At 40.1% G+C, this 25,292-nt stretch overlaps 2 protein-coding genes and 1 pseudogene across 2 annotated transcripts; 2 read left to right on the forward strand and 1 right to left on the reverse strand.

Moving 5' to 3' along the window:
• Nucleotides 1-3,302: 3,302 nt before the first annotated feature.
• On the forward strand, nt 3,303-4,686 carry LOC137933896 (auxin-induced protein 22D). Its single transcript, XM_068777993.1, has 4 exons — nt 3,303-3,665; nt 3,789-3,994; nt 4,118-4,217; nt 4,308-4,686. Exons 1-4 carry the CDS (start codon nt 3,466-3,468, stop codon nt 4,381-4,383), a joined length of 582 nt encoding a protein of 193 aa, XP_068634094.1. The 5' UTR covers nt 3,303-3,465; the 3' UTR covers nt 4,384-4,686.
• Nucleotides 4,687-7,632: 2,946 nt separating this feature from the next.
• On the forward strand, nt 7,633-21,698 carry LOC137934079 (mediator of RNA polymerase II transcription subunit 14-like). The gene is made up of 8 exons (XM_068778300.1): nt 7,633-8,044; nt 11,817-12,896; nt 13,288-13,385; nt 14,167-14,341; nt 15,519-16,494; nt 16,589-17,592; nt 18,563-19,662; nt 20,182-21,698. Exons 1-8 carry the CDS (start codon nt 7,835-7,837, stop codon nt 20,987-20,989), a joined length of 5,451 nt encoding a protein of 1,816 aa, XP_068634401.1. The 5' UTR covers nt 7,633-7,834; the 3' UTR covers nt 20,990-21,698.
• Nucleotides 21,699-23,031: 1,333 nt separating this feature from the next.
• LOC137935446 (putative disease resistance RPP13-like protein 1) lies at nt 23,032-24,680 on the reverse strand (annotated as a pseudogene).
• Nucleotides 24,681-25,292: the final 612 nt, after the last annotated feature.

A 25,292-nucleotide genomic window follows, 5' to 3' on the forward strand; every position in this document is an offset into this window, starting at 1 on the left:
CAAACTTGAAAAATCCGAACATTCTTATCGGGACAGCTATGTAATCCTTCCTGAGCTTTCTCTTCCCCTTTGAAGCCCTAAATTTGTGGCAAGAGTTGTCTGAGAGATCAAAGTTATCGAGTTTAAGTCCCGAATTGAACACAGGACAGCCCAGGGATGATACAAGAGAAGCCCTTCTCCATAAAGCTGTTTGGAATGTTCACCTGTCAAGATGGTTCCGTCATGGTCCTGAACGGTTGACGGCACTGTCTTCATGAATGTGCATCACGTCTGTCATGTGTCCTTCATGGTCCATAACATTTATACCATGGTCACTCCTATGACAGATCATAACATGCCAACATGTATATACTTCATAACCAATATAAAATATAAAATTGTAATAAAAGTGTAGGATAGTGATCTCATAATCTTCAGTTGAAATTCTAAGGATCAAGGTAGTTGTGTCAATTTTATTTATCAAACAAATATTTAATTAATTAATATGTTTTGATGGGTACTATTTAAAAATCAATTTATTACACGAATAATATATAATTTAATTTTAAATTATTTATAAATAATAAAAAATATAAACAAATATCCAATCCACAATATTCTGTGAATTATAGTTTCTCATTAGAGTAATAGAGAACTCATTCTTTATCATTTTTAATATTTTTTAAAGGTAAGGGATGACATACAACCACACAGGGTGCATGGATGATGGTGGTGGTGGCATACATGTCCAACACGGGTGCGTCATAATGGGGAGTTATTCTCCGAAGGTGCAGCGAAGAGGGGGGACCAGGAACGGCGATCATCTCTTTCATCCTGTCTCCCCCAGACCCCGCCCCTCCCTTCGCTCAAACTCAAAAGACACCACACGTGTGCTTCGACGCGTCATTATTGCCCTCTCATCTCAATCCTCCTACCCTATTGGGTCCACCCCCTCGCCTTCCCTCACCTCTCCGATCATAATTATCGGCCACTAATAACGTCAGATTAGTAAGGACAATTCACAGAGATGTTGCGCACGTGTGATGAACGGAGTCCTAAGGTCGCGGGCCCCACGCGTTTTTGTAACGCACGGCGCACGGACATATAACTCGGCCCCCGCCGGTGGTCCAGTTCCAGGAGAGGAAGAGGGGACAGGCCTCCGTGGGCAGTTTAAAAGCCTGGCGGTGGTCCCTTCGTGCTTTTCCGGGTTTGTAGAGAGAGAAAGTGGGAGTTTTAGAGAGAGAAATGAAAAGATGGGGGGTTAGTTTTTACTTTTTAGTCTTTTTAGACTTTTAGAGAGAGAAAGCATGTCCCTGTCTCTCCGTGTCTCCCTCTTTCCTGGCCAGAAGAGTGGGGGGGGGGGGGGGGGGGGGGGGGGTGTGCATGGAACGAGTGGAGGAGAGTTTTTTAATTTTTTTTTAGAGAGAGAAAGAGGTGGGCCCGGTGGACTCTTCCGATCCAATCTCCGATTTAAGAGTCCGTCCTTTTTAATTTGGGAAGGACAGGACAGACTGTTCGTGAGCCACTCGTGTCCCTTTCCGAGGCACATAGGAACACCCACACGCGCACAGTGATGTGCACGTGTCGTGTCCCTTTCCGCGTCAGTCACTGCGACTAATATGGATCCAGGAGAAGTACACCAGTTTTGACCGGAGTTTTTTTACCCTACAACCTAAATTCCGATTTTCATTTTATTGTCATAATTTTGTTTTTCATTATTATCCACTAATTATATAATTTCCATTAATTAAAATTTAAATTTGAAAAAATAAGTATCAAAATGGCTAATCACCCATTAAAGGGCTATACTCATTGAGCCAATTTTTGTTGTGATTCCAACCCAACATAAGTCCTTATTGATGTGATTTACAATTTGTTCTAAGAGTCGGCAATAATTTTGTAAGCGTGTCTTGAGCAATTAAATGTTGTTTTGACAAGGTTTTAGCCTTGTCATTTTGATGTAAATTGTCGACAAAATTTGATCAAGTTTATATGTTCACACTTCACATTATCATTCATGATTGATTTGTATATTTTTCTCATTATGTAAAAAAAATGCCAATATCTTTTTACAATGATTCGACCATTTATTTGTCGATAAAAGAATATAAATAAATTGGTATTTTTATTATGGAATAATAATTATAAAAAATAAAATTACTATTTTATTTAGTTTTTTGTCATTATAAATTCATAATATTAAAAATTTTAAAAACTTAAAACCCTCTATTTTATATATCTCATTTAAAAAATGATCATCTTTTATTTTAATAGATGTTATTAAATAACATTGCAGAATTTGATTGATGAATGAAGGGACTCCCTAGAAACTGTTTTTCTGTGTTGAAGGATTATCTCATTAAGATCTCACGAGAACTTCGTTATTTCTTTAATTTGTTGAGAAGTTTATGAAACTCGGACCGAACAAAGTGGTCCGTCGGAGCCTAACCCAAACCCGGTAGTAGGAAAACAAATGGCTGAACCTCATTTTTCTTTTGCTAGTTTTTTTTAAGGATAGGTGCAATTGTATTATTTATTTTAAATTAATTATATGAATTATTTTTATTTAATAAATAAATAAATATTCTAACAAGAATGTAGCTTTCTTGTTCAAGTTGAATGAGAGAGGGGAGGGTGCCTTTCGATAGATCAAGGGTGGTCCTTTATGCTCCTTTTCACTAAGTGGAAGAAGGGGTACCCTACCCCAGGCAACTTGGATGTGACTCAAAAACCAGGGGAAAATACCATGAATAATGGAACTTGTCAGACCTTCCGGTTCAGGTTTTGATGACAAAAGCTTTTAACGGATAACTCAAAAACCCGTAGTGTCGTATATTAAACTCGATAAATTGAAATTCCCGGAATAAAACGCGAGAAATAAATGCAGTTGGTTGGGAAGCCGACCATGCCCCATAGGTGATGACACCCTCCACATGTGATGTTCCCCCCATAATTCCCTGTTATTAAACCCCGGGACTCGGTAGTTCCCATCACGTGTCCATGCCATCCCCATCCACGGCACCTCCCATGGGGCCCTCCTCCCCCACATGGGCTGCCTCCCCATCCGACGGATCTCCTACCTCCTCCCCAACCCATCTCCACCCTCGCTTCTTCCCCTCCACTCCCGCGGCCGCTTCTGTCACCCCCTTGTCCCTCGGGCCATCCCCTCAAAAGTGTCGCTCATGTGACCGACAGCCTGGTTGTCCATGTCCTCAATTCATGCATTGCAGTGAAAGAGACCCTAGATTTTGTCCTCCGAATCCTTTCATATCTATAAAACTAGTTACCCATTTTTCCTTCCCAAACCATCTTCCATCGCAGACGTTTGATGACTGAGAACTGAGAATCATCAGAACCGACCTCCTTGAGTTTATTAGCCGAGTACTTGGGTTATTCGCCGGATTCGGAGGTTAGAGGAAAAGGGTGTTGATTGGTTTGCAGACAAACGAGTTTTTGAGTTGTTGTTGAAGGTTGTGGAAAGAAGAGATGGCTAGTGCTACGAGTTTTGAGTCTGGTCTTAATCTCAAGGACACCGAGCTGACTCTCGGCTTGCCGGGGACGGAGGCTAAGGAGAAACAGGTGGCGCCGCCGACCCCTAGGGGTACCAAGCGCTCTCTGACTGATACTAATGAGGGGGTCTCGGATGGGAAGGAGAACGACCATGAAGCAGCTCCTCCTGTGGCCAAGTAAGTTTCTGATTGATCTATGATGAGGATCAATATAGGAAAAAAACAAAAAAACAAAAAATGAGGTCTTTGATGGGTGTGTTTGTTGTCTGAGCTGATGGTTTTCTTTCTGAAATATGGCAGAGCACAGGTTGTGGGTTGGCCACCGGTCAGATCTTACAGGAAGAACACCTTCCAAGCCAAAAAGGCAGAGGCTGAGGCCAGCGGTATATACGTGAAAGTTAGCATGGATGGAGCTCCTTACTTGAGGAAGATAGATCTTAAGGTGTATCAGGGGTATAAGGAGCTTCTCAAGGCCTTGGAGAGCATGTTCAAGTGCTTTATCATAGGTAAGAGGGGGAGATCAATATTATTCTTTTTGTTTTTTTTTCCTTTTTTCCCCTGAATGGTTGTATTTTGCTATGTGAAGATGACAAGGAACTGATCCTTGTCTCTGTTTTGTTTTTATCCAGGTGAACTTTCAGGAAAAGAAAGTTGCAGTGGCTCTGAATACGCTCTTACATATGAAGATAAAGATGGAGACTGGATGTTGGTTGGAGATGTTCCCTTCGAGTAAGTATCCCTCCCACAATTTATTTCTCTCCCTCTCTTCTCCCATATGTATAAGGTGCTTATGATTTTTCTTCTATTGTGATTTTGCAGTATGTTCATCTCATCTTGCAAGAGGTTGAGGATTATGAAAGGATCAGAGGCTAGGGGACTTGGATCTGCTTTGTGAAACCTGAAACAGCCACAGAAGAGATGTAGAGAAATCTCATGAGAAGAGAGATCTTTGAGCTTGGGCTGTCCAAGATGGTGAAGGGCTGGATCTGGAATTCTGATGAGTCTGGTGGATTGTCTTGCCCACCAAAAATCGTTTACATGTCTTTATGGCTTTGACAGCAAGAATCAATGGCTTGTATTTTTGAGCCTTTCTGTGATGTTCTTTCTGTTGTAATAATCTTATCAGACAAAAACCCATGTAGAGATGAATATTTGTGCAACTGTATAAAGGGAAATTTTACACTTTTTTTTTTTTTTTACAAGTACTTGAAGAGAAAAGAATGTCTTTTCTTCATACATACTGCTTGTTTGCAATCCAAAAGGGCTTGGAATTATGATCAAAAGAAATCTCAAACAGTTTTGTGAATGGCGTCTCTCATTTCGATTTTGCTTTCTCTTCTTTCTGTTCATCTTGAGAATAATGAAGTGAGACATGATCTTACAGAATCCGATGGAATGAGGAGATCTGCTTTGATTACACAAACAGATGATGAGACAAAGAAGTATATGAAAAGTGATTTGAATCTGTTTTACTTTCTGGTAGAAAAAGCTAAAATCGATGGGAATTTGCACACTGGAAAAGGGTGGTTCTAATGACACGAAAGGTTCCTTCTCCCTGCCGTTTCTTCTTTCTTCTTTTCCCTGTAAAGGAGTTGGTTGAGGCTAACAGAAGCTTCCCACGAAGAACTCCATCATATCCTTTCACAAGGAAAATCCCCTCAATCATTCATGACAACCGCCTCTGGACCCACGATTGTGTAGGCAGGAAACAATCTCTAAGGCTTTTTCCACCTTTTGATCCAATGACAGAGGGTATTGTTTCTTCTTTATCATTTTTCCAGTGAAGGTCTCCGATTTAATATCCTTAAATGACGAATGGTCCAGGCTGATCAGAACAGTCAATCTGGCTCTCAATGAGGATTTTCCTTTTGCCACAGTAATTCTGAGTGGAAGATTAGGGGGCCGACTGCATGCAGGTGACAATCATTTTGTAGCTGCAACTACAGGCAAGGTGGGATTAGTTTATCGGCATTTCTTTTCGAGCATCGGCTCCGATGAGAGGATACCTGTATTGACCAAATCGAGGAAATGCTAAGACGAATTTTCTATTTGGAATTTCAGCAGACTCTTCTTCGACGCGTCTGTGATCATTAACATTAGTCTTCCCTGTTTATCGACAAGCTTCCGAAAGTAATACCCATACTAAATAAAGCTTGTGTAAATCATAATATGTCTCCATGTGCTGTATTTGATTCTCCATTTCATTAAGCTAGTCATGGGGTCGCTAGATCTTGAAGCATCTTGGCATTTGGATGTGTAATCCGATTTAGATTCGTGGAATTGAAGGCAGGATTTAAGAAATTGACTCAGATATCATCTTCTCCAAGTTGCAATCAGAGCTGGGGAACTGGATTTCTGAGAATGCTAAAATTTTATTCCCAAAGAGAGAAAGATATGTTTGCAAAATAAGCGTATATTTCCTTTAAGCTGGTCCGTTGTGTAGGCGGCATCTCGCATTTTAAGAACGTCCTCCAATTAAGATGTTCTCTACATCTTTGAATTACAATGACTTCTCGTATGCTTGTTGAACTTGACATTAATAATCTTTCCTTTCTCAGATGCTTCTTTTTCCGCCGTACTTTCATGGATGAGGGAACAAGTATTTATAGAATTTACAACATAATCTATAGGTTTCAATCACTTATAATTTGAGTTTGTCACTGTTTCGATTACCTTTTCTCTTTGTCTCTATCAGATGGGTCTCTTATTGACTGCTATGGCCACCCACTACTTCAACAGTAAGCTCATTGATGTCTTGAAAGAGTAAGTCCAAAGAGAGCATGGATGCTATCAGAATCTTTATGTGCTGTCTCCCATAACAAACTCATGAACTGCATAGTCCAATTCAATCCAGCTAGACCCACGATTTTTTCATACCTTCTTCTCCCTTAACATTCCTCTTACTGTTGCAACATCGTCCCACCGTTTAGCTGATGCATATATACTTGAGAGGAGAATGTAGTTAACAGAATTGTCTGGCTCAAGCTCAAAGTGATTCTGGGCTGCAACTTCAACCAGTTTGATATTGCACTGGACCCTGCTTGCAGCAAGCAGGACTCCCCAAACACATGAACGAGGTTTGAATCTGGTTTTAACATCTGATAACTGAACAAAGTCAACAAATTCCAGAAGTAGTGTCTCAGCAGTACCACGAAATCATCACATTATTTGAAGTTGAGTCGTTTGCCTGAGCCATGTTTCCAACCTTGACATACCCACAAATCATGGCAGTCCAAGAAACCCAAATTTCTTTTGGGCATTTTATCAAACATATCCGCCGCCTCGCTCAACTTCCATTGTTTTTATAACCAGAAATCATGCAATTCCATTTACATTTCATTAAATAGCTGTTCGCAGTGTCAAAACCAGATTCAAATCCAATCCCTTAATGCATTCCCCATCCGATAGTCTAGATTGACGGGACAAAGCCTTGATAACAGATGAAAGAGTGAAGTTCACTACCGGAACCTGTTCAGCCCGCGTTTGACGAAAAATTTGACAAGCTTCGCCATAAAGATGGTTTTGCACATGCCCATGGATTGCGGAGGTGCATAAAAAAGCGTTTTTCGTTTGTTGGATTGAATGCCCAAGAGGAAATAAGCTCGACGGAATTTGTTGGTGACAACATCACAGGAGCACAAAAATCCCTCTATCAAAAGATGGGCGCGTGTATAGAGATGAGAAAATCAGAGTTTTGCAGCTCTGGTAATGGCCATGGGTGCTCGCGTCCAGTCCTTCCCTCCCCCCACCTAGCATTCAGTTGTTACCGTCGAAGAGAAACAACCCAGAGCAGGAAACACATCCTCCATTGGAAATGTAACCTTGGTAATCCATTTTTTAAAGAAATAATAAGAAAAATAAATTAGAGATACACATTTTACATTATTGGTATTGTTTGATGTTAAATCTCTGAAGGGGGAGCTTTCTTATTTATTAGATGCTAATTGATAGCCCAAATTACCCCAACTTGGAATTAGCAAAAGCTGATGGGAACAACAACGAATGATCCCGTGGGGGGACGGTAGAAAAGTAATTACCGAGATGGGAACCGATTGGCAGGGTTTTGAATTACCGGAGAATCTCTGCCTCTGTTACCTTTTTAAATGCCAATCGAGAAAGTCGCTGTTCGCCTTTCCCTCACTTTTTTGTCGAGAGAGAGGATGGAGAGAGGAGCGAAAGGGGAGAGAGAAAAGCGCAGGAGAAAATGATGGGGCAATCACTTCAGTATTCCAGTCTAAAATTCGAATTCCATCTCCGGAATGGGAACCTTCTCTGGTTCTGATCTTTGTCTGTTAAACCCTAAAGGATTGTCAATGACATTAAAGTAGAAGAACTCCGGCTGGAGAATGGCGGAATTAGGGCAGCAGACCGTCGAATTCTCGACGATGGTGCGTCGAGCTGCGGAAGACTCTTATCTGTCGCTCAAGGAGTTGGTGGAAAAGTCCAAATCCAGCGAGCAGTCTGATTCCGAGAAAAAGATCAGTTTGCTTAAGTATATAGTCAAGACGCGGCAGCGGATGCTTCGGCTTCATGTCCTTGCTAAGTGGTGTCAGCAGGTCAGTTTTTCGTCGCTGTGGCTTTGTAGCTTTTGCTGGATGTAGGTTTACGTAAGGTTCTTGGAGGTGGTGTAGTCGGATTTTAATGGTGGAGGTGGGTTTCGGCTTTTATGTGTTTAGGAATGAATAACTGATGGTTCTTTCGTTGTTTAATTCCTAGTCGGTTGGTCTCTGTTTTTTTTTTTTTACGTTGCTTTTCAATTGTTTACGAGTGAGGAAGTTCGAGTAAACTGGGTTTGTGGAATTTATTCTTCCAGTAGGTTGCCTTACATTTTATTTTTATTTTTTCAATCTTGTTTGTAAATTTTCAGTTGGAAAATTGATCAAATAGTAGTATTGAAGACCGACACGGAAAAGATGCCCTGAGATTGTGTTTTGAAATGCAAACTGCTAGCTTAGTAGAAGGATAAAGCAGGGAAAACAGGAAATCTAGGGCATCCTAATGTCTTTTTTTAAACATCCCAAGACAAGAAATTACTGGCAATAAAAAAAAAAAAAAGAATCAATGTAGTTTGGCATGCTGACTTGCTTCTTCTTGCATGTAATTCGGTTGCATGGTTAGAAAGATTCATCTGAATCTCTATTTAAACTTCTCAGTTGTAGATTATCAGCTGCATCAAGAGTTACTGTCTTTTTATGTATGCTGAGTCATGTTTAGCTATTAGAAGACCCAGAAACCTGAGAAATGCTGAAAAAGTAACCTGTAGGCTAAGAGTGTTGGATGCTTTAGATTCAACTGAGATAACTGCACGAACTGGGATAGGATAACTTACAAGTGGTACGTATTGCCGTCTTAAAGAACCCCACTCACGGTGTTCTCATGTGGATTTTGAACAGCCATAAGATTTAGAGTAGCAGCTCCAGAAGCAAGTAGATGGCAGTGTTGACTGCAGGATTGTGATAGACCTACTCCTAGCTAGAAGCAATAGTGAATGTTGCAGTCTTTGTTGGTGCATTACAATAACAAATCCATACATGTCACGGAGAAAGAGAACAGTCCATTTGTCTTTATTAACTTAGGCAGGGTTTTTTTCAATCCCGAACATTATTCTTCTTTAGAAGAATTATATAGCCTGGACACCATTGTAACTGTGTCCTTCAGCATGAAATCTGAATGATATAGGAGAAGTTCGTGAGCTCGTATGTACTCCTCTCTGCCACCAGTTGTGGAGATCTTCGTTGAGGGAGGCTCACATTTTTTATCTGTTACTTCTTTAATGTAGCCATTCAACAGAATTGTGTTCTTAAATGAACCAAAAAATAATTGAAAAGAGGTTGGCTTAGGTTGACCTTACCATTTTGAGGGTATTCCTTAAGTATAACTTGTAGAAGAAGCAGAAAATGGAGAATAGGAAGAAGAAGAAGTAGAAGACAGGCATATGGAAAAGAAGAGAAAGGAAGAAGGTTAAAAGGTGGTGGTGAGGAAGAGGGCTAGTTTTGTACTGTTTCGTCAGGATTTTCTTCTGGTACCCTTTTCCCTTTTTTCATCTATGACTGAAATGAAAAATCAAATTAGAAATAAGAAAACTAGACTTGGATACTCTGTAAATTAAAAAAAATGAAAAAAATAGGAGAAAAAGAGAGATTGAATGGGAGAAAGCAGAGAAGAGATTGAGAGGATCTGCTTTTCTAATTGGTACTTCATTGTCTAATTGACCTTCCTTTGCAACCACATATCAAATTTTTATTTTTGAGAGACAGGAGTGTTAACTCTCAAAAAAAACAGAAACTAGACTTTGAGTTTCTAAAGCAAATACTTTGATGTAGCGACTGATGAAAGAACAAGAAACATCTGGACATTCTGATGACTCTATTAGTGACTGTTGAGTATAAGGAGAAACACTTACAAAAGAGACTAATTAAGACTCCTGATGACCTCAGTTTTTAAAGCTAAGACTTTAATACGGAAACTGACATAGGTTAGGAAACATATCGATAAGGTGATTTATAGCTCTTTCTAAGTAGGAAGGACATCTGCAAATCAAGGACCCTTGGTGGTTAGGCTCATCAAAGACATGAATTCCCTCCTTCTCCTTAAGTTTGCTATGGAAATTGAATACATCTCCGAAAACCATATGGAAACCCATGGTTGCCTCTAGGTTCACAAGGAATCTGACTAGGTGGACCTCTGGAGGCTTACATCACAAGCTCTCCCCTCAATGGTGCTCCATCTTCCTCCTACTTTCAACTTTCGCATAAGTTATTAGACTTTATGTTGGAATTGGGGAACCATGGAATTCTGGAATGATTGGTGGAGGGGATTAGGACCACTTAGTGACTCCTACCCTGCACTGCACTGTCTCAGTCGCCAGCCCTCTATCTCAGTGGCCCATTCTTAGGACCTTGGTGGATGTTGGAACCTCCACTTTCGTTGCGGCTCAAAAGATTCGGAGAGATGCTTGTGACCTCCTCAATGATCTCAATCCAATCAAAATCAGAAGGAACCTTATGGACAGACTAATTTGGAGACTTGCTAATAGTGGGTCATTCTCGACTAATTCGGCCTACCTCCACATTTCTAACCAGACTGTTGATAGTGGGATTCACCATGCCGCTGTTGCCTGGCGCCTCTTTGCCCCTTTGAAGGTCAAGTTTTTTGTCTGGAGTGCTCTTCACAATAAAATTCTGATTGTGGATAATCTCCAGAGGAGAGGCAACTTGGGGTCCATTCATTAAAATGCCCCCTTTGCAATACTGGAGATGAGACTATCTCTCACCTTCTCCTTCACTGCACTTACACATGAGTTTGGACCAAGTTGATCAACACGAAACTTGCATCCCTAGCAGTCTCTCTGCCATTTGCGACTCGCTGCTCGACTTCCCCCTCCCTCAACTGGGCAGACTTCTCCTATTGGCATGCCTCACGCACATTCCTTGGGGCTTACGGAGAAAAAGGAACAACCACAAATTCAATTGTAAGTTCTCAAGTGTTGATGATGTCTTTAGTGGCATTATTGGTCAGATCACTAGGATCCACTCTAGGAAGGAATTCCAGCATCTTGATGGGATCTCTCTTTGTGCAATTGCTAGGCCATTACTGAGATGTCTGCACCGTCTTGTGGCTCCATCTTATGACATTGGCAACCTTCACCCTCTGGCATCCTCAAACTCAATTTTGATGGAAGTGCTCTTGGCAACCCCGGACTTGTCGGGTTTGGAAGAATCATCTGAGATTCTACTAGTTCCATTCTCATCTCGTTTTTTGGGCCACTAGAGACCTCTGACTCCACTTCTGCTGAGCTCATGGAGCTTCTCCAAGGACTCATCTTTTTTTGTGATTACCTCTTTGAGCCTCTTATCATTTGAAGGTGACTCCAAAGTGGTGATAAATTGGTGATCCTCTTCCTTTGCCGAGCTCCCATTGGCGCCATTGATATTTCCTTTCATGACATCAAGGATATTTCCTCCCTTTTTTCTTGTTTTTGGTTCCATGTACTGAGATCAGCACACTTTGTCACTGATTCTCTTGCAAAACAAGAGTCTCCTCCAATCTCTAGTTGTAAAGGGAATGCTCCTTGGCTGGTTGTTTCCTCTCTTTCTCGCTTAATAAAGCTCAACATTTTCCAAAAAAAAAGAAGGAATTTAAGCTACTCTGCTGCTGCAGTTCTTCTATATCTCTTATTAGCAAGAAATCCTCTCGGAGTAGCAAGTAGTAGTAAAATGGAGTGTTTTTTAAATTAATGCCTCTTCCTTGTGATATACTTTTGTGTTTCTTCATCCTTCCTATATTACATAATTTTGTGGTTAAAGCTGACAAATTTGACGTATGCAGGTTCCGCTGGTTCAATACTGTCAACAGCTTTCTTCTACTCTCTCAAGCCATGATACATGCTTCACACAAGTTGCCGATTCACTCTTCTTCATGCATGAGGGGCTACAGCAAGCCCGTGCACCCATATATGATGTGCCATCTGCAATTGAAGTGCTCTGTACAGGATCTTATAAGCGCTTGCCAAAATGTATAGAAGACGTGGGCATGCAGAACACACTTACTGAGGGTGAGCAAAAGCCCATTTTAAAAAAATTGAACACTCTTCTTCGAGCTAAACTCCTTGACGTTTCGATCCCCAAGGAAATCTCTGAAATTATAGTTTCTGATGGTACGGTGCTTGTGCGTGTTGAAGGGGAATTTAAAATTCTTTTGACACTTGGTTACCGAGGACATCTAACCATGTGGAGGATATTGCGTTTGGAGTTGTTAGTTGGTGAGAAAAATGGTCCTGTGAAGCTTGAAGAGATGAGAAGACATGCTCTAGGGGATGATCTGGAGCGAAGAATGGCTGCATCAGATAGCCCATTTCTGTTTCTTTACTCAATTCTGCATGAGCTATGTGTTGCTCTAATTATGGATACGGTCATCAGGCAGGTCCAAGCTTTACGTGTGGGCAGATGGAAAGATGCAATTCGGTTTGAGCTGATGTCTGATGGAACTGGTCAAGGATGGAATTCAGTGAGTTTGTTGCAGATGGGACAAGATGGTGATGGAGATTCGGCTGGCCTAAAAATTCCTGGTTTGAAGATAATTTATTGGATAGATAGTGAAAGGAATACTGGTGGGACTGATCTGGGTTCTTCTCCATTTATAAAAGTAGAGCCTGGACAGGATTTGCAGATAAGATGCAGTCATAGCACATTCGTCATTGACCCAGTAACTGGCAAAGAGGCTCAGTTTCATCTCGATCTGAGTTGTATTGATGTTGAGAAATTGCTACTGAAGGCTATTATGTGCAGTAAACACACTCGACTGCTTGAGATTCATAAGGACTTGGGAAAGAATGGTCAACTATGTCGGGCAACAGGTGATATTGTACTTAAATGCCATGGAGATGAATCAGAGACAGACTTCAAAAAGGTTAGTATAGAAGATAAAATCATCATTTTGGATTTAAGATGGTTGTTTTCATCTTATCTTGTCTTTTCATTATTATTTTGGGAAAGATTAGTTCCTAAAGGACTTGCCATTATGAGATAAAACACTTGCCATGTACTTTAGGGTAATTTCCTGAAGGACTAGTTCTGTTTGCTGAGGCATCAAACCTTCATTCTGCATCCCCTTTTATGTGTGTATATGGACCTTCAAAGCGTTTTATTTGAATTACTCAGGCTGGCTAAATCTAATGCTAATAAAAGGGATCGATAATTTTTGCACTAAATGCATAAGTTAAAGAAATTTATGGTTACTTTAGATTATGTGTCCAGTATTAATCTCTCTCTCTCTCTCTCTCTCTCTCTCTGGACTGCAGAAGGACAACAAGTCAAATAGTAGCGAAAATGAGACTGATGAAGTGTTACTTGTTCGAGCGTATGGAGCGTCATATATTGCTCTTGGAGTAAATATCAGGTTTGTCTTTAAAATTTAGCCAAAAGAAAAAGAATTTGCTTCCTTAAATTTTTCGTCTTTATGCTTGTCTCAAGTGTTTTCCCATTTGCAGTTTTGGTGCTTGTTGGTTGCACAGACATTGTTTTTTCCTTCTTCTTCATTTTTTGTTTTTATAAATGAATGTTTGACCCCATGCGAAACTGGAAGCCAGGATCCTACATTAGAGACCTCCACTTATAGGGTGAATGAGACAGTAACTATGTTCCTTTAATCCTAATTTTTAGAGTTTAGGGTCCCCACACAATTTGGCTTAAATTCTGCTCCCAGCTACGTTATTAGACACCCTAAATCTGTTGTTTTTCATTATTGTTTAAAATATTTGGTGCTATTTTTTCTTTAAAAAACAAATTGTTACTACAGTGTGGGTTTCAATTGTAGTCATATGTTGGGTTGCTTGCTACCATTCTAGGCTACACTTCAGCTCCTTGCTTTAAGTTGCATGATGTGTTACTAAATGAGTTAAGCCTATCCTGACTGGTCTTTCTTCTTACTAATTACTGCTCATCTTGTGATTTATCTTGCGTTTAAGTTGCTATCAACAATATGTGGGTGTCCTTTTGGCAGCAATTACACGTTTACCTGGCTCAACCAAAAGAATATGACAATTTAGCTATGAAGGGGGAACCATTCTCAGCTGCTATGTTTTAACAGCTGTTGGTTTCTGATATTTCTTTATTATATATAAAGAGTCGTTGCATTGATGTTTTTTAATACTCAAAAGTTGTCATTCGTCTTTTTGCAGGACTGGACGTTTCTTTCTTCATGCTTCTAAAAATATTGTTGCTCAAGCTGTGTTGTCAGATTGTGAAGAGGCATTAAATCAGGGTAGTATGTCTGCAGCTGAAGTGTTTATGAGTTTGAGAAGCAAAAGTATTCTGCTTTTATTTGCTTCTATTGGCAAGTTCTTAGGCCTTAAGGTATCAATTGTTTTCGATGTTGCTTTTCCTTCTTTCCATTGACCTCACTGTGGCTTCTTCCAAGTTAGGTTGGGCAGCTATTGTTTTTAATGTGTTGTGCTGCTCTATACTATATTGGAAAGCTTTCTTGACATTTTTAAAATGTAACTATGGCACCTGGATAATTTTGGCTTGGATAATCTAGTGGATTTATTAAATGAATGGTTGATGCTAGTTTAATTTAAAATTCCTGTTTTAACCATTTAGTCTGGTGATTAAACTTTGCATCTCTATATCTTCAGAGGTGAGCTGCACTTATCTTTTAGAGATGATTTTGTTTAATCATTAAATCATTCCAATTGGGGATGGGCTCCATGGATGTGTTTCTCTCCTCCATGGCCTTGATTTGTTCATTCATTCTTCATCCAGCTTCCTGATTGTTGAACGTGATTCACTGGCTGTGTTTTTTTTTTTTTTTTTTTTTGAGTCTAAAGGTTAATGCTCTTCTTGAGAGTTTTGACCAGTCCCATTTGTGGACTGAAATTACCTGTCAGCTATCTGTTTCTTGAATTCATCCACCTTGATGAGTAGATTCCCAACAGGGTTCTCTTTTCTGTAGCTTATATTATAATTATTGTAACATTTTAAAAATTTTCCATCAAAATAAGATAAACTTGAAGCATTCTGTGGTGCAACCGTTCATAACTAAAGTGGAAAGGATGAATTCTGTAAGTTCATGGACCTTCTCAACACATAATTTATTTTGCCTCAGGATCATGTCAATTAAGTTTGAGAATGGCTGTTTTATCTAGCTTCTCAATAGTCAGATGAAATCTGTTATGCTTAATCTAAGTCTATATATAGGGGGAACATATCTTCAGATATTAGATTTGTATGTGCATAGTCGTAGTGATTTATTCAACTGTTTTGAAGGTTATCTGGCCACTCTATAGACTTTTACATTTATCATCATTCTTTTTTTTTCAGTATAATGACTATTTAAATTTTACTTTTAGTGTTCTTAACAATTTTACCATGAAGTTCTTGTGCTGCTATTTGTCAAGGCGATCTTGCTGATGTTCCCTTTTTGCTACTTGAGAACCTATCTCTCTGGTCAATCACTGTACGAGAAAATATGCTTCTTTTTATAAAAATAAAAAAGAAAGAACTGTAACAAGGCTGTTTGGTGTCATCACAGGTTTACGAACAGGATTCAGCAGCCGTAAAGATACCCAAGTCCTTTGTTACTGGTAAAGATTTGTTGCTAATGGGATTCCCCCATTGTGGGAACTCCTATTATTTGCTGATGCAACTTGATAAAGACTTCAAGCCTCTCTTCAAATTGCTGGAAACACAACCAGACCCATCTGGACAGTCTCATGCTGTTGGTGACTCCATCCAACTCATCCGATTAAATAAAATTGATATTAGTCAAATAAGAATGACAGATGATGAACTAAATTTGAGCCTTCTAGATTGGGAAGAACTGTTATTTTCTCTATCTAATGTTGTTGGTCCCACTCAGACATCAGACAGCCTCCTTTGTGAGTTTGGGCTGGAAACTTCTATGCAGGATGGAACCTGCCTCCAATCAAGCTTCTCCTCTATAGTTGATGAGGTGTTTGAGTTTGAGAAAGGTGTCTCTATTTCTCCATATCCAATCAAGAGCTGCATCTCCTCTTCCTTTAATACATCTATGCATTCAAACACTGTTCCATTCAACCTTCAAGGCTTGAAATCTGGAATGGTGACCTCTCCTAACTGGGAAAGCAGTTCACAATTTTCTCAGATCAACACAATGACAAAAGTTCAGTCAAGTGGTTCCTTATATAACACTTACTTGTATCCCTCAAGCAACATCAAGGGATTGGTCCACTCAGGGCCCATACAGTCTTTCTCATCTTCAAGCCCTATCAGGAGTCCAATTCAGAAATTACCAACTTCAAAACCTGAGCAAGAGTTAAACTCTCTTAAATCTTCACCACTTGGAACTGAATTTGGTACCATGGATAAAGACCGTCCTTCTCAGCAGTTGACTTCGCTAAGAACAACTAGTTCCCAAGTTGTTTTACCAAATAAAAAACCAAATGGGATCAAGAGCCCATCCAATGGACTTCCTGTTGGACCTGCTAGGAACGGTGGAACCGGTAGTTTGTGGCCTTCATCACTCGTATGTAAGACTCATGCACATATTTTCAAATTCTTTTGATAGTGTTTGCCTTTTTTTGGTTATTTTGACAGCTTACTGAAACTTCATCTTTCTTTTAGGTCAAACACCAGAATCTGGGGTTTCTCATGTTTCAAGTTGTGATGTTCCCACACCTGATAAGAATCCACATAAGCATTCTCTTTCAGACATTGTGAAACTAATTCCATCATTGCGAGGGGTAGAGCCCAAAAATGGATCATTCGAGAAGAGAAGGAGAATCCTGGAAACAAGTTCTCATCCTGACGCTTGTCCTTCTCTACCGAGTTTTAAGAATGATGGATTTACCTATGGAGCTATTCTAGCTGAAGCAAATCATGGATGTGCACCTACAAGTGTATATGTTACTGCTTTTCTCCATGTTGTTCGACATTGTTCATTGTGCATTAAGCATGCGCGATTAACTAGTCAGATGGAGGCTCTTGACATCCCTTATGTGGAGGAAGTGGGTCTGCGGACTCCATCCTCAAACTTATGGTTCCGACTGCCTTTTGCTAGAGATGAATCATGGCAACACATATGCTTACGTCTTGGTAGGCCCGGGAGCATGTACTGGGATGTAAAAGTGAACGATCAGCATTTCAGGGATTTGTGGGAGCTTCAGAAGGGAAGCATACGCAATCGATGGGGTTCAGGGGTTCGTATAGCTAATACGTCTGATATAGATTCACATATACGTTATGACCCGGAAGGGGTGGTTCTGAGTTATACAACTGTTGAGGGGGACAGCATTAAAAAGTTAGTATCAGATTTGAGGAGGCTCTTTAATGCACGGGTATTTGCTTTGGGAATGAGGAAGTTACTTGGTGTGAGAGGTGAGGATCAAGCTGAAGAGGTCCATGAGAGTAAAGTACAACCAGGTACCAAAAATGTTGGTGAGATGACTGAGAAGTTGACAGAGAATGCAAGGAAAGCATTTACAATTGAAGCTGTGGGACTGATGAGTTTATGGTTTAGTTTTGGGACAGTGCCTGGGATAGTGGCACGATTTGTTGTTACATGGGAAGCAGGTAAAGAGGGCTGCACCATGCATGTATCTCCCGATCAACTTTGGCCCCATACTAAGGTCTGTTATTTCTTAAATTTAGATTCTTATATAGTTCTTGTAACACATCTGATCCTTTTTGCCACTACAAGTCTTTTAGAAATGTGAGGCACATGCCAAGCTGATGAGGCGACCTTTCTAAATCAACCAGCTGAACTCTTTAGCTCACCTGTTCATTACATGTCAATATACATGGTTCATAGCAAGCAGCTGAATTAACTGGCCTTCATAGATTACATAGAAACCTGAAAAACCGCTTGTATTTGGTTTTTTCTAGGATCTGGGGTATGGGCACATTTATTGGTCTGTAGGACAGGATTAATTTTCATTGTTTTTTTTATGTAGGAAAAATGTTGGCCATGATGTTACCAAGAGATTCTACCCCTAGCCTTGCTGCAGGCATCCTTGATCTTGTTGAAATACATGCATAGGTGCAGATTAGGTTTACTTACTATTATGATGAAAAATGTGACACCTGCAGAGCCCAGGTTTGGTCAATGGTGCTTATCTAAATTTCACTTGAACCTTCCTTAGGGGGAGGATACTTTCTTTCTCCCCATTATCCAATTTTTCTCATCAATGAGGCAGGATAAAGGTCGTAGTTTCTGGACTAACTATCCCAATGAGAGTGATGAATCATGAATAGTATTTTCAACAAAATGTGCTATTTGCTGACATGTCCTCCTCTTTGTTCTCTCACGTTATCAGTGTCCCTTGTAACATACTAAACACGTGGGCATGCTAAATGTTCAGCATGTTTTGCTGATATTTCCTCCTCTTTGTTCTCAGATCCACTTTTTAAAGAATTTACTTTGCAGCTAGCTCTTTTCTTTTTTGGGCTACTCATAATTTATATCAGTTGTCTTTCAGTGGACTGACTGCATCAGTATATCTCATGTTTTTCACTCCTTGGCAATGTTTGTTTGGGAATTTGAAATTCTGGTGGTGATTCATTCTTGTATTTTATGTGATGGTTTGTTGTCTTTTGCAGTTTTTAGAGGATTATATTAATGGAGCTGAGGTTGTGTCCTTGTTGGACTGCATTCGCCTGACGGCAGGACCTTTGCTTGCTCTTGCTGGGGCAATACGCCCTGCACGGATGACAGGTCCTGTTTCCACTGGGACTCATGGTGTGGCAAGTGTCACTTCCGTCCCAAGTAAGCCTGCTGCTTTTGTATCTTCTCAGGGACTTTTGCCAAGCAATTCAACCTCCACGGTCAACAATCAGCCTGCATCCTCTACTGGTATCAGCAGTTCAATGGGTGGAAATGCTGTTAGTGGGAATCATAATCTTCACAATATTACAATATTATCTGTGGCTGGAAGGGGTGGGCCTGGCATTGTCCCCAGCTCACTGTTGCCCATTGATGTGTCTGTTGTACTTCGTGGACCATACTGGATACGCATCATTTACAGAAAAGATTTTGCAGTGGACATGAGATGTTTTGCTGGAGATCAGGTTTGGTTACAGCCAGCAACACCTCCCAAGGGTGGCCCAGCAGCTGGGGGCTCATTGCCATGTCCCCAGTTTCGACCCTTCATTATGGAGCATGTTGCTCAAGGCTTGAATGCTCTGGAGCCTATGACCGGTGGTGCCCATGCAGTTGTACTTGGAAGTTCCAGCAGTCCCAACCCTAATTCTTCTGCTTCACAAATCCCTTCAGCCAATGGGAATCGGATCAACCTCCCCAACTCAGGTGCAATCTCTAGAACTGCACCCATGGCTGGAAACCAGGGAAGTAGCTTGAGCCGAGTTAACTCTGCTATGTTGGCATCTTCAAATTTAGTTGCGGGAAGCTCAGGATTGCCTTTACGTATTTCTCCAGGGACAGGGGTCCCAGTACACGTGAGAGGAGAACTTAACACAGCTTTCATTGGACTTGGGGATGATGGAGGGTATGGCGGTGGATGGGTCCCACTTGCTGCCCTTAAGAAGGTCTTACGGGGTATTCTGAAGTACCTTGGAGTGTTGTGGTTATTTGCACAATTACCTGATCTCTTAAAGGAGATTCTTGGTTCTATTTTGAAAGAGAATGAAGGTGCTCTCTTAAATTTGGACCAGGAACAGCCAGCACTTCGGTTTTTTGTAGGGTAAGAGAAACTTCGACGCTCATTTATGGGATTTGTCAAATATTTGAATATATGCTCTTTGAGACTATTCTCCAGTCTATTTTCTCAACAAAAAAAAAAGATACATATATAGATATTGTTTATTTGAATACCAATTACAATAGTTAATTGATAGGTACATATGGATGCATAGATTCTTCTTTTTCTTGATTATTGGCTTCCAATCAAGGTTTTAGGCATGTTGCTGACCAATTGGAAGGTGAATTTTTAATAAGCCATAGTTCTTTATTTTTTTCTATTTGGAATAGGATCCAACATTAGTTTGCTTCTTGAGAAATTGGTAAGACGAGCAGTCTATTTTTGTTAGGATTTGATAATGGCTACATTCAGCCATTAAGAAATCCTGCTGAGGGTTATGACACCTCAGGTTCTGTGATGGTTTTTGAAGTAGGTAAACTCTTTTTTCACACAGAATATTTTGTCTTTAATCTGTTATTACTCAAGTAATATCTCAGAATAAGATTCATGATCTTTTTACAGGGGATATGTCTTTGCTGTAAGTGTACACAGAGTACAATTGCTCCTTCAAGTCTTGAGTGTGAAGCGCTTCCATCATCAGCAACAACAACAACAGCAGCAGAGCCAGTCTTCTGCACAGGAGGAACTTGCACACACTGAGATATCTGAGATCTGTGACTACTTCAGTAGACGTGTTGCATCCGAGCCCTATGATGCCTCTCGTGTGGCATCTTTCATCACCCTTCTCACTTTGCCCATCTCAGTTCTGCGAGAATTCCTGAAACTAATAGCTTGGAAAAAGGGGTTATCTCAGGCACAAAGCGGGGAAATAGCCTCTTCTCAACGGCCTCGTATTGAGTTGAGTCTTGAGAATCATTTAGGACGGACCACAGATGAGAATTCAGAGGGTACCACTACCTCAAAAAGTAACATCCAATATGACAGGGCTCATAATTCGGTAGATTTTGGTCTTACAGTAGTTCTTGATCCTGCTCATATACCACATATAAATGCTGCTGGTGGAGCTGCTTGGTTGCCTTACTGTGTTTTAGTTAGACTCAGATACTCATTCGGTGAGAATCCTCATGTTTCATTTCTTGGAATGGAAGGAAGTCATGGGGGGCAAGCTTGCTGGGTACGAGCAGAAGACTGGGATTGGTGTAAACAGAGAGTGGCTAGAGCTGTTGATTATGTGAATAGCAGCACAGCTGGAGATGCTACTAATCAGGGAAGATTAAGAACAGCGGCTGACACTATTCAAAGAGCTCTGCAAGTGGCTCTACAACAGTTGAGAGAAGGACCTAATGCTGTCAGTTCTGCTGCAACATGAGAATGGTTCAGTGTTGTGTTCTTAGTGGGATACTAATCTATTGTTCTGATTGACCCTAGGGTGTCCTCCAATTATGTGAATATGAACTGGTGGTTTTTGCTCGTCCATTAAAGAGGTTGAATTTTAGAGCCAATCAATTCTGAACAGTGTTTGATAGGAAGACAACCAATGGTCAGATTTCGATTGTGTTGTCCCAAGGTGAAAGAAAAAAGAAAACTTGGGCTGCCTTCCACAGTTAAAAGAGATGATGGGAGATGGAATTTTTTGTGGGGAAAGATATGAAGGATGTTCATTCAACTAACGTTGGAGACCAGAGAAATATTTGTACCATAGGTGATGACCATAGACTGCTCACACCCTCTTTAAACAAAGATCGGAATTGAGGTTCGTTGTGTACAGGTCACTAATAGACTTTCTGTAAATTCTGTTTGGCGAGATTTAGGGTTTTGATACCTCTGTGCTGCCCCGGATGCAATTTTTAAGCTGCTAAGCGTGTTTTTACCTTTATGCACGTAGTGGTTCAAAAATTTTACCGGAGGCTGAAAAATCTCTGCAGAGAAGGTAGAACGGATAGGCATCGTGTCTTTGATAGGGCCTTGGGCCGTGTATAATTCTTTTTGTAATAAGGAAAAGCAATGTGTTCAAGCTTCTGGGCTGCAATATTTTATAGAGCTGCCTAAACTTTGAATGGTTTTTCAGTTTTTCTTCAGGTTTGAAAACCGAGGCACAAATTGCCAAAGAACCCATTCAACAGAAGTTCCACACATGGATGATCACAAATTGCCAAAGAGACGACTGAGGTTAAATAAGGCAATGACTTCACTAATATCATCTTATTGCAGTATCGAACCTCCAAATTCCTTAGAGATGGAAGTAAAGGAAGCACTGTCAACATTGGGCAGTTCTCAACCTCAAGTTTAGTGAGGCAGGAAAAATCACCTTCTTTTACTTCGAACGGCCTACATACTTTAATTTATGCATTCCATCTATAATCAATCTCTCTAAGGAGCACAGTTGACCAAGTGGTGCGAGTAATTTGCACTTGACGTACTCGATTAGATTTATCTCCACTATATTGGTGAACGATAGGTCACCCATCCATCTTGGAAGCTTGAAGTCACAATAATTCGTTATAGTCAGGCTCACAGGTTTGGCATGAGCAGGTTCCAGAGCATCAAACACATCTGCTTCAAACTTTTTGTCTCGCAAATTCAAAGTATCAACCTGTTTCCACATCAACTTTAACTCAACTATCTGTTGCTTGTTCTTTATACAACTTGTCTTTGCCTCTTCTATACTTTTCACATTCTCAAAGTTTTCTATGTAAAGCCTTTCGGATAGGTTCATGAAGTTCTTTAATTGCCCTATTCCTCTCTCATTTCCAATAATCGAGATGATAGAAATTTACCCCGTTCATGTCACTTGAAAAAATTATATCTTTCGGAAATTCTAAAAGATCATTGCAAGAGTCAAGATTTAGAAACTCAAGGTTAATGAGCCACAAAATTGACTCTGGCAGCCTTTGTATTCCCGAGCCACATAAATCAAAGCATCAAAGGTTCTTCAACTTGCCAATATCTGTTGGAAATGCTTTAATTAGTTTGCACCCTTGAAGCTCTATGACTTGTAAAATTTCCAGCACACATACATATTTCGGTAGCTTCTTGAGTTGTGAATATAAAGATAAAAGTAAATGTTGTAGGTTAATGAGATTTCCCATGCCCCATGATAACTCAACCAAATTCTCACAACCATTAAGGTTTAATGTTTGCAGATTGTAGAGGCTGCAAATGGAATCCGGTAAACTTTTTATACCAATATAGGGGAGGCCAAGAAATCGAAGATGTTTCAAATTGCAGACTGACTTTGGAAGTTCCCCTATCTGAATCGAATAGAAAAGTAGAACACGTAACCATTCAAATTTTTGGATTAAGTCATTCAATTCTGTCAATCATCCTATAACTTGCCCTTAATGTCTATACGCCTTCAGCTATCGACAATAGATCCAACAGTTCTTTATCAAAGACAACCCCATCCAGGAACATGTATCTAGTCTTTTTTTGTTGGTTGTCTAATCTCCTCTTTGATTCTAGTAAAAGAAGTATTCCCCATAACCATTTGTGTAAGGTCATGATTAAGGTCGTGCATCACATAGTTATATCTGCGCCAGTGGAGAAAATGCATTTCTATAATTTCACTCTTTTCGAGAAAGTGCCTTGCCACTAAATCATCAAAGTAGTCATTTCTAATGTCTTCTGGCTCGTGACTTCCATTACCCTTTACAAAACCCTGAGCCATCCATTGTTGGACCAATTCTTCCTTGAGAAAATTGTAACATTTTGGAAACGAAGCACAATATGTGAAACAATGTTTTAGGTGGGGAGACAAAGAGAGATAGCTCAATATTAGAGCTGAGAGTATGTCATCCTTGGTCTTTGGTAAATCCCATAGCTCACTTTTCAATAATCTCCCCCAATTATCGATTTCAATGGTGTGTAAAAAACCTCCAAGTACATTCGCCACCAATGGCAAACCCTTGCACATACTAACAACATCCATCTTAGTATGTTCGACCATTTGACTCACATATGTATCATTATTGCCAAATGTCTTTTTTGTAACTATAGCCCAACAATCATCATCCGATAAGCCCTTCAATTTGTATGTCACAGTGGCACCTATGCTCTTGGAGACCTTTTCGCTTCGAATGGTTACGATAATCATACTCCCTTTCCCTTTGCTTCTAAGAGGAGCCATCAAACAATCCCAATCATCAGGGTTCTCTGTCCATACATCAGCTAGCACTATCAAGTATTTCTTGCTTTCTACCAATTGTCGAAGGTAGCGTTGCATCTGATCCAAGTTTGATAAGTCACATCTACCATTTTGTAGATTCAGTAATTGATCCTGTCACTTTTTTACCGTCAAATTCATGGGAGATGTAAACCCATACCTTTGCATGAAATTCAACCCTGGGATTCTCATAAGCAAGCTTAACAAGGGTTGTTTTGCCTAATCCACCCATAGCAACGATGGCAATAACAGATACATTCTATCTATTACTCTCATGATCTAATTTCAGTAGAGCGGATATCTCTTTTAAATCATCATCCCTGCCAAATACATAGTTTTCATACGGAATGGAAGTAGTTTCTCTTCTCTTCTTAATATCTTCAAGTGTTCTTCCACCAATATCTTCTCTTAACTGAAGGAGATTCCCGTATGCAATAATTTCTTCCCACCTCTCTAACACCTTATTTATCTTAGAGGCTATTTGGTTGTTAAAAGAAAAATCTTTTACTCCAGAGAAGAATTTGTCTAGACTGAGAGAAGAGAATAAGTTGTGTACCTGCTCTTCGACGTTTTTGTTTTTCTTATCAATCTGCAACCGAAGAATTTGAGTGTTCATCTCGTCGACAATGTCCTCCATATCATAAGCCAACCCAATGAGGTCGGTCACCCAAGACCGGACGGACTCACCTGTAAACTGCCGAATTTCAGCATTCTTTAACAGAGGTTGGACTCCCAAAAGGTATCTTTTCAACTTCTTAAGCTCATTCTCGATCCCAAAGAATTGGCCCAATTTTTTTTGGATGAGAGGGGTGAGTGCCTGAGACAAGCCTTGAAAAACACCATTTAGAGCTGCATCTGCTATCTTAAGTGCCGCCTCAGCTGCTATGTTACCTGCCATTGAGCCAAAGAAACTGAAGAAAACGGAAGGGAGGAGATTGTCTGAGAAATGATCTACTTTGTGTAGGAGATGATGGAGTTCCACCGTATGGGTTAATTAATGAAGACTAAAGAGAGGAAGGAAGAATCAAGCATAAAAGCATAAAGAGAAATTGCACAGAATGATCAAACACGAATGATAAAAGTCGCGTGGGTGTCTCTACTTTTTTCAACTTTTCAATAAAGAAGCAATGGACGGGACCGGCCAGTTGTGAAACAGATGACTAAAGTTCAATTACGATTACTTTTTTCTTTCAGCAGCTAACTTATGTTAAGATAATTGGTGTAGTCCGATGAAGAAGAGAGAACTTTCTGAAAGAATATGAAATAATGGAAAAATATAAGATTAAAATCTCCCACTATAATTTGGATTTAGAAAAATAACGACATTAATTTCTATTAAAATATTAGCAAAAGGGGGAGTAGAAATGGACTGCCCTTTTTCACACAAGGGGAAGGGAATAGAAATGGAGACACCCTTACCAAGTTTCCTAATAAAGCTTCCGCGTATCCAACTGTATTTATTCAGTCTAAATGAACAGCACACGATGAAATCTCCCCGTGTTTTTTCACT

Source organism: Aristolochia californica, unplaced genomic scaffold (assembly GCF_029961685.1).
Source record: "Aristolochia californica isolate CCGP_79_NKW_82.1479 unplaced genomic scaffold, dmAriCali1.0.hap1 SCAF_6, whole genome shotgun sequence".
NCBI classification, from domain to species: Eukaryota; Viridiplantae; Streptophyta; class Magnoliopsida; order Piperales; family Aristolochiaceae; genus Aristolochia; species Aristolochia californica.